This window comes from Cnephaeus nilssonii (genome assembly GCF_951640355.1).
Source record: "Cnephaeus nilssonii genome assembly, chromosome: 6".
Classification (NCBI taxonomy): domain Eukaryota; kingdom Metazoa; phylum Chordata; class Mammalia; order Chiroptera; family Vespertilionidae; genus Cnephaeus; species Cnephaeus nilssonii.
The window spans coordinates 30,180,866-30,190,327 of record NC_137077.1 but is presented as its reverse complement, the minus strand read 5'-3'; the positions used below and the strand labels follow the sequence as shown (position 1 = coordinate 30,190,327).

General features: G+C 41.7%; 1 protein-coding gene across 2 annotated transcripts; it reads left to right on the top strand.

Annotated features, from left to right (window-relative positions):
- Window positions 1-1,314: 1,314 nt before the first annotated feature.
- On the top strand, window positions 1,315-8,834 carry KCNJ8 (potassium inwardly rectifying channel subfamily J member 8). Of its 2 annotated transcripts, XM_079775685.1 has the most exons (4): window positions 1,315-1,337; window positions 1,675-1,812; window positions 2,663-3,105; window positions 7,261-8,834. In XM_079775685.1, exons 3-4 carry the CDS (start codon window positions 2,732-2,734, stop codon window positions 8,159-8,161), a joined length of 1,275 nt encoding a protein of 424 aa, XP_079631811.1. In that variant the 5' UTR covers window positions 1,315-1,337; window positions 1,675-1,812; window positions 2,663-2,731; the 3' UTR covers window positions 8,162-8,834. The 2 variants fall into 2 exon arrangements, with proteins under 2 accessions (XP_079631811.1, XP_079631810.1); XM_079775684.1 differs by lacking the exon at window positions 1,315-1,337 and having other exon boundaries at window positions 1,355-1,812.
- Window positions 8,835-9,462: the final 628 nt, after the last annotated feature.

Genomic DNA, 9,462 nt, shown 5'->3' with positions numbered 1-9,462 from the left:
ACCCGAGGGTATTTTTTCCATTGATTTCTTTTTTTAGAGATAGTGGAAGGGGAGGGCAGTAGGAAAAGAGAGAGAGGCCAGGGGTCAATGGAACCTGCAACCCAGGTAGGTGTCCTTGACCAGAAAATCGAACCCGAGACCCTTCAGTGTCAGGGCCAATGCGGTAGCATTGAGCCACACCAGCCAGGGCTTATCTCTCTGTACTATAAACTGTCTGCCTCCCTAAGAACAGAAACTATGATACATATAAACCTAACAAAAACCTTCACAAAATAGACGTTTAGTGAATGTTGACCAATCTAAAATAATAGGGCATATGTAGTACCAAATGCAATTGTAAAATAGAATGAGGGCATTAATGATACAAATTGATCCCCACCCACTTGCAGTAAAACTACCACGTTATTTACTGTAAAAATTAGCGACCGTAGAGAGGAGAACTACCGCTGTCAGACGAGGCCCCTCGGGATTGAAGGGGTTAAGCAGTTCTATCCATAAGGGGGGGAGAAATGTTCTTTGTTTGCCTTCATTAAAGACTAATTTTAGATCTTTTGATAACTAAATGAGCACACTGTTTATGCTCCATACACTTTCTGCCCTGGGTCTTGGAAAATACATGAAATTTCCAAGAATTAAAGTTTCCATTAAGACAAGTGCCAAACCAGGAGGCTTGACCTGTGGAGGAAGCCATTTGTCTTTGCTGGCTCCTTTTCAAAAAGCTATAGAAACATAGTTAATGCACAACCTTCCTCCCGCACAGTGGTTCTGTTTAACCATTCAGACCATCGCGACAATATGGAGAAGCTGCAGCATTTCAGAAAGCAACCAAGTACTGAAGAAGGACCGTTTGAGTTTTAAAGTGCTGACCGTGGTCCCTGTTTGGGGTAAAATTTCTCATTGGAAGACACTCTGAGTGTTGTTGTTTTTTTTAAAATTATTATTTCTTCTACTTGATTGTGTGTGTGTGTGTGTGTGTGTGTGTGTGTGTGTGTGTGTGATTTCCCGAGAGCTAGATGATTTGGCTAGTGAAGAAATAGTGTGCTATGATGGTTTTCAGAACATCTTCCACCTGCATCATTCTTACTAGACGGAAATGTAATATCAATAAATGTGTGTGCTCACAGCTTGAAAGCCTCAAAAGACTACTTCTCTTATCTCTATATCTGGTTTTACTCCATCTTAAGCAGTCCCGTTATTTACCAACGTTGCAAAAGTCTCTTTACGTCAGGGAACTTAGCCTCATAAAGTTCTCTCCCCGGAGCAGGGAGCCTTTTAAAGAAGAGCGTGTCAAGCTGGCGGCAGGGGTCAGAGCTACTGGAAAATGAGCTGGTCTACAGGTCCCGCCCTCCCACCTTTGCCCCTCCCTCTGGCCTGCTCCCTACCTATCCCGGAGGCGCCCCCCGCGGCCGCCCCACCACTTCTCCGGCCCCCACTCCACAGCCTCGGCGGCCTCAGAGGTCTGGCGCGCGTCAGAGCCCGAACTGGGAGGCTGATTTGTGGAGCATCACCGCGGAGCTCCTCGCCCCCCCGCAGCCCCTCCTCCGCCCGCTGCGGAGGCCAAGGGAGTAGAGCCCGAGCCGGGGGAGGGGAAGATCTACACCCATCCCCCTTCCTCCAGCCCTGTCCGCGTTCAGATTCAATCGCACCTTCTATTATTTTAACTTTTCTTCCCAGGACACGCGCCCCGGGATCTGTCCCTCCGGCATTGGCGATCCCGGCTCTGGCGCGCTGGGATGGGAGCGCGAGGGACCTGCCCACGGTCCGCCGGCGTCTGCGGGAAGGTGCGGCCGCCGCGCCCGCTGTGCGGAGTCTGTAAGTCTCAACGCTCCTCCCGGGGAGTGCCCTGGGAGGCTGGCTGCGTCCCCGCAAAAGATTTAAAATGCAAAGCGCAGCCGAGGTGTGCAGTGTTGGACGGACTTCGCGGGGCACCCTTTTCACTCTAGCTGCAAGCCGGCGCGGCTAGGTTCCGGGTTTTCCCTGCAGCTTGTATGTTTGCTTCCTTCCTTGCAAAGAAGTTCTCAATTTATAATATTATGAGCGTCAAAGGGGAGTATTTTTAAATGCATCTCATACTTCTCTCAAATTTAAAGTGCTTGTTCACAATTTTCACGTTCATGGCGCGTCGCTTGTTATTTTGTCAAGTGGCACTAGGCGTTATTTATACTGCGCAAGAGACCACGGCCTCTTCTTTGCCTACTTCTAAAAATAACGAAGGAAGAATTTCCCCCTCTCAACTTTTCATATTGCTCTATCGTGTAAATACTTTAGTAAATAGACCGCGATACCCATCTGGCCTTAATTTTCGTTCTAGACGCCGCCACGTGCTTGCATGCATGCGCTAATTTACAGACGCGGTGAATCTCCGAGATTTATCATTGAGCCTGCTGTTTACAGCCTCCAAGTTTTGCTTAAATAAGACTATACCCGTCCATGTTCAAAATGATAAGGGCTATTGAAAGAGTTCTGCTTTGAACCAAATAATTTCTCTGGGATCCCAGAAGTGAAGCCCAAACTAAGTCCGTGTGAAGATTAATAAAACCCTACCTTTAGCTTTGCATGTCATCTCCAAGTGTATAGACAGAGCCCTAAATGCAAGGACTCAAGTGGCGAGGAAGGAGGGGGCGGGGGGGGGCACGTTTTTAATCATCGTTTCCTTTTGCAGGAGGACGGGTCTTCAGGGAGGAGAGGCAGATCAGAGGCAGGTGGATAGGCTGGCGATGGTGACAGGACCATGTTGGCCAGAAAGAGCATCATCCCGGAGGAGTATGTGCTGGCGCGCATCGCGGCGGAGAACCTGCGCAAGCCGCGCATCCGAGACCGCCTCGCCAAAGCCCGCTTCATCGCCAAGAGCGGGGCCTGCAACCTGGCGCACAAGAACATCCGCGAGCAGGGCCGGTTCCTTCAGGACATCTTCACCACCTTGGTCGACCTGAAATGGCGCCACACGCTGGTCATCTTTACCATGTCGTTCCTCTGCAGCTGGCTGCTCTTCGCCATCATGTGGTGGCTGGTGGCCTTTGCCCACGGGGACATCTATGCTTACATGGAGAAAGGCGGGATGGAGAAAAGTGGCTTGGACTCCGCTGTGTGTGTGACTAATGTCAGGTAAGAATGCGGTGGGATGAAGCAGGGGTCAAAAGCAGTATAGAAAAAAGAAAAAAATAGGAACTGCTCTCTTATCACTCCAGTTTGTTGACAGTGAAATAAAGGATTTGCTTTAGTACCTTCAGAAGCAACAAAGCTAATCTAACATATTAAAAATCTTTGTTTAATGTGGCTTTATGGATGAGGCATCTCTGAAAATGTGAAGCTCCAATCCCATGGGCTAGCCTTGATCATCCTAGGCCAATTATTAAAAAATAATTGTGGCTCAAAGGATTCTACAGAGTGCCTTACTAAAAATAATAATAATAATAAAGCACATATTTAGTTTTCAGTCTGAAAAAGCTGCTGCCCATACTTCCAGTGTTCACAAGTAGATATCTTTGATCAGGAAAAGATATTGTGCAAATGCTAGTAATATATTTCCATGACTTCTCTTACCCATGACATTTTCCGAAATAATGAGAAAAAATGGGAAGACACTGGTGGAGAGGTGTCCTCGATTTGAAATCCATAAAATGAACTGAATAAATATAAGCCCATCGTTAACAAGAATGTTTTCAATAGCTGATTGCTTGCATTGGATTCCAAAATGAAAAGTTATGCTAAGATTCAGAACTATAAGGTATTCAAATGGAAATTAGTCCAATTTTTTCATAGAAGAGATTATGTAGAAGTGACTTCATGTTGTGGTTTTCTTCAAAAGTTTTAATAGGATAACAAGACACGTTTTAGATTGCCTAATTTTTGCTTCTTTCTCTTATATCCTAAGTATTTCAAAGATAAGTCCAGTGAACTTGATTTCAGTGAATCTTCTCTCATATTTTCACATGGCCTAAGAACATTTAGTTGGGATGACTTGTCTCTTAGTTTTTGTTTGGTTTTGTTGTTGTTGTTGTTGTGAGATGGAAAGAGATAATTTATATCACTTTCAAAAAATGTACATTCTGAAGCAAAACACTAGTAGTAATACTAGAAACTTTCCCAGGACACTTTATGAATGATATTTCAAATTCATATAATGCATCAAGCAAAGCAACTTGAGCAAGCACCATTCTGCCAGGAAACTGTAAAGAATGAGACCTTTACTGACCCTGACATCTTAGGAAATAGCATACCACTGCAAGAAGCAGAGACCTAGACTCTGACTTGCCATCCTTCCGTTTCCTGAGTGTCTGCAATGCCAGCATGCCAAGGAGGGTTTGTGTGCGGAGATCACATTCCACATATTCCAGCTTGGATTTTGAGGAAAGAAAACTGTATGGAATTGATCCATTGCCTTTACCATTGAGTAGATATTTTCTTGCCTTAAACTTGTCAAAAACTTGTCTCAAATAAAAATAAAGGTGAAAATATATAGGAGATCATCAGTACACCAGATATAAAGGAAATACTGAAAATACTGTATTTAACAGGTATCTTAAGTTAAATATCATTATCTGTATTTCTCTTTAAGGTATTTATTGGCATTGATATTGGTGAATCGTTTTCATATTAGGATACATTTTTAATAAATATGCAGTAGGCACTCAAAAAAGGTAAAAAATAAAAATGGTAAACCTTGACATATTTTATGAGATAAAAAAATAAGTCATTAAGCAATTGGGGGAATCATCAAAAGTGATAGCTTTTCAATGATTTTTTTTTTTTGAGAACTTTATAGAGCGCACTAGTTGCGAGAAGCTCTTTTACTCTAGCTCCCATTTACCAACAAGATGTGTTTTGAAGCATGGCTGTTCCCCTGATGCATTCCTGTTGGTGTGAACATTAAGTATGAGAAATGGTGTCAAAAATACAGTGAGACAAAGTTGATTTTATCAGCATAATAATGTTAGCCTTTTAAATTGCCCTTTTATCTAAAAATTTTTTTGACATCTCTAAGGTTAAAATCTTACAAGTTTTATGCTATTGATACTTAATCTCAACACACAGTTTAATCATAACAAACCATATATAATAACAAATTTTTACCCAAAATATAGAAACAGAAAAATTTCTATTCTCTCCCAAAGAGGGTTTAAAAGATGACTAATAACATTTATAATTCTTTGCATTTCCTGTCTTTCATAAGCCCATTTTCTTACCATATCATCATAATTGGAAACAACTTATTGTGATGCATACTCGCTGGTATGTCCAAATAACATTTTACCATTCCCGTTTTAGAATGGCTCACTTTCCCTTTCATGTGGGACAACTCTCTAACATGAGTCAGGAAATTAATCAACATATTTCCTCTATTATTCAGCCTAACATCCTCTGTAGTAGAACAAACAAGCAGCTAAATACTTTCATCTCTTGAGGTTGTTTAGCATGACAGGTGTCCATAAAAGGCTGGGTCTTGCACTATATAATGTTTAGAATTAAATTATTTCGTGAAATAAGCAGTAAACATTATTAGCCCCTAAATAGCCTCTCAAGCCATAATAACCAAACATTTAAAGATAGTCAACATTGGGCTGCTCTTTGAAGTGTGTATATATTATTAGAAATCAACATTGTGTCCATGTCCCTCCTCTGGGGTCCATTCTTATCTGTTGCCATCTTTTTATTTATTTATTTATTTTTATTATTATTAACATATATTTTTATTGATTTCAGAGAGGAAGGGAGAGGGAGAGAGAGATAAAAACATCAATGATGAGAATCACTGACTGGCTGCCTCCTGCACGCCCTCCACACTGGGTATCGAGCCCGCAACCCGGGCATGTGCCCTGACTGGGAATCAAACCGCAACCACTAAACCATGCCAGACAGGCTGTTGCCATCTTTTTAGATCATATGATATATTTTGTGTGCAATTAGTGGGTTTAGAAGGCAACTATTGTGGTTTTCCATGAATCTTTTTAGCAACAAAAAGGGTGAAAAGGGAAATTTGCATGTTCCACCTAAAAGCTAATAGAAAGAATCCATGTATGCTTGCTCCCTCCTCATGATGTCCCACCAAAGTGCAGTGTATAGACACAGCATTCAAATGCTTATACATTTTGCTCACTCTTTGTGTGTGGAAGCAGCAGATAGATAAATACTTTGACAGGAGGCTTATCTTCTATAAAATTAGAGAAGTTTGAAATTGGAGTTGAGGGAAACACAGGGCTAACGTCATTTCTAATAGGAAGCTACTGCAGTAATGGATATGTAGTTAAGTGAATAAATTAATAATAAGAATAATGAAATGCAGTGCTTCTAACCAGGGGGATAAATCAGCATCACCTGAGAGCTTTTTTTTTAGAGTCTTACCCAGGTCCACCCTAAACCTACCAAATCAGTGTTTCATTCATAGAGATACAGAAGAAATATCCAATTTGCAAAAGCTCCCCTAGAAAACCCTGACACTTGTTGATCCCTTCCCTTTGCCCTTTCAAAGAACTAGGCCAGAATTGAAAGCATTCAAGTTCTTATTAATTTTGTGATCTTGATACAGTCATTTGCTCATCTCTGCTTCGAATTCTCCCTTTAATAGCTTTAGCGTTCTCTAGACCACTTACAAAACAAAATAAGAAAATCAGTAAGAACACATTTTTCTTTCCAAATGGCAAAACATTCTTCTGAATTAAAAACAGTAGTTTTTAAAGTATAGTGTTTGCACCACTTTTTAGCACCGTGCTTCCTGTATATGAAGAACACACAGTAAGTGTTAGCTAGTGAGCATGAGTCAAAGGTAGTGAGTGATAAGTACACTCAACTACTCAGTACCTTCCTTATCACTCAAGTCACTTAAACAAAGACATGCAATAAATAATAAACATCTACCTGGTAGAAATTTTCACAAAGTAAACTATGCCTTTGTGAAAGTATATTATTTCACAAACTAAAATATTCCTACAAACATGTATTTTTATTATGTTAAAGCTTTCATACAAGTAGGCCGATTACTACATGACCTAGAAAACATTGTAGTATGGTATCCTAGAAGTCTGGAAGTAGGTGTATGCAGAAAAGAGAGAGAACACAAGTGATTGTGTTTAGAATTAGGCATTTGACAAGTTAAGTTGGCTAGTCTTTCCAAAGGCATGTAACAGCCTTTGGCGGAAGAAAATGACAAATTCACTTTGGACATTTCGTCCTAGAAAAATAATGACATATATAGCTTGGGACGTTATTTCATTATTCAAAATTTGATCTGATGTCATTATTTTCTGATATTATTTCTTACAGGTCCTTCGCCTCTGCTTTTCTCTTCTCCATTGAGGTTCAAGTGACAATTGGGTTTGGAGGGAGAATGATGACAGAGGAATGCCCTCTGGCCATCACAGTTTTGATTCTGCAGAACATCGTGGGTTTGATCATCAATGCCGTCATGCTGGGCTGCATTTTCATGAAAACAGCTCAGGCTCACAGGAGGGCAGAAACGTTGATATTCAGTCGCCACGCTGTGATTGCTGTGCGCAATGGCAAGCTGTGCTTCATGTTCCGCGTGGGCGACCTGAGGAAAAGCATGATCATTAGTGCCTCGGTGCGCATCCAGGTGGTCAAGAAAACCACCACCCCGGAGGGGGAGGTGGTGCCTATTCACCAACTCGACATTCCTGTGGATAACCCTATTGAGAGTAATAACATTTTCCTAGTGGCCCCTTTAATCATCTGCCATGTGATTGACAAGCGCAGCCCCTTGTACGATATCTCAGCCACTGACCTCGCCAACCAAGACCTGGAGGTCATAGTGATTCTGGAAGGAGTGGTCGAAACCACCGGCATTACCACGCAAGCCAGAACCTCCTACATCGCTGAGGAGATCCTATGGGGCCATCGCTTCATGTCTATTGTAACTGAGGAGGAAGGAGTGTATTCTGTGGATTACTCCAAATTTGGCAACACTGTGAAAGTAGCTGCTCCCAGGTGCAGCGCCCGAGAGCTGGATGAGAAGCCTTCCATCCTCATCCAGACCCTCCAGAAGAGTGAACTGTCCCATCAGAACTCTCTGAGGAAGCGCAATTCCATGAGAAGAAATAATTCCATGAGGAGGAACAACTCTATCCGGAGGAACAACTCGTCCCTCATCGTGCCAAAGGTGCAATTTATGACTCCAGAAGGAAATCAAAGCACGCCAGAATCATGACAGCAAGATGGCCCCAAGGACGTCTTTGTATCAAGTGTGGACGCTGTAGGCAGGGCACTACCAGACTGTACATCTTAATGCACTAAATGATACTCATATTCAAACAACAGCACTTTCTTTAGCAATAAAACAGTAACGCACAAGGGGGAGGAATTGTGGCTCACACTTGTTTCATACATGCAATATTTGCAGTGATACGCTTAAGTTATGTGTAGAGAATAGTATGCTCTCATTTCCTCTCTGTCTGAAACACGATCACATTAATAGTAATGGACCTTGAATACAAAAGGTGGCCAAGGAATGATTCTGTTTGAATGCTTAGTGGATGAACCCACTGTTGTTCACTCCGGAAATACAAATAGAATAGGAGGGGGAGGGAAAGCTAAAATTGTATTAGCATCTTTTGTATATCAACCACTATGTTGCCTTTTCCTTTCCCATGACACTGCACCTGGTAAGAAGCACGAGGCAGAAACCGCTGAGCTCTATCTGTTCATCCGCTTGGGCCTTCACAGTGACCTCTGGAGATTTCCTGGTCTTCCTCATGGCAGCCTGTTGGCAGAGCTGGGCAACAAGCTTAGGAGAAAAGCTAAGAACATTCCCGTCTCATTTTAGGACTGGATTCCCAACAATGATACTCATTTCCTTCACCTTCTCACTTCTGCGTAAGGGCCCCCACAGGGAAATGTTGTATTGAATATTTTATTAAAATATTTTCTTTGTATTCACTGTGGTTTTGTGATTCCTCTTTCACAAAATTATCCCTGGTTAAATCTCAAGGAAAAACAATACATTTTTAGAGGCATGGGAAAGAGATATTATACAGTGATAACACTCCTGAGATACCTCTCTCTCTCTCTCTCTCTCTCTCTCTCTCTCTCTCTCTATCTATCTATCTTTTAGAGATTGTTGTCTTAAGAAAACTATACTTTTTGTTTTATTTTATTTCATTTCATCCCAAGTTTTAAAATGTTCTCTAGGCTTTCCATCTGAACCTGATGTGTCGTCGAAATTCTGTAACTTTTTGACTCTCCCATCTCCTCATCTTAAAACTACATATTACTTCCCAGAAAGATCTGAATTCAGGCCTGGCATATATAAATTTAGCTTTACCTCAATTGCTAATGTGAGATTTCCTGTCAAAGTTCTATTAAATTATCTTTAGCTCCTGCATCTTCCAGGGAGGGATAGGGGCACAGAGAAAAGTACTAGGCTAATAAACTATGGGTTTATTCTTAATTCTTGTATTCCACATGAGCAAACATTAGAAAACTGAGCTCTTGAGTAGCTTTTTATACAGA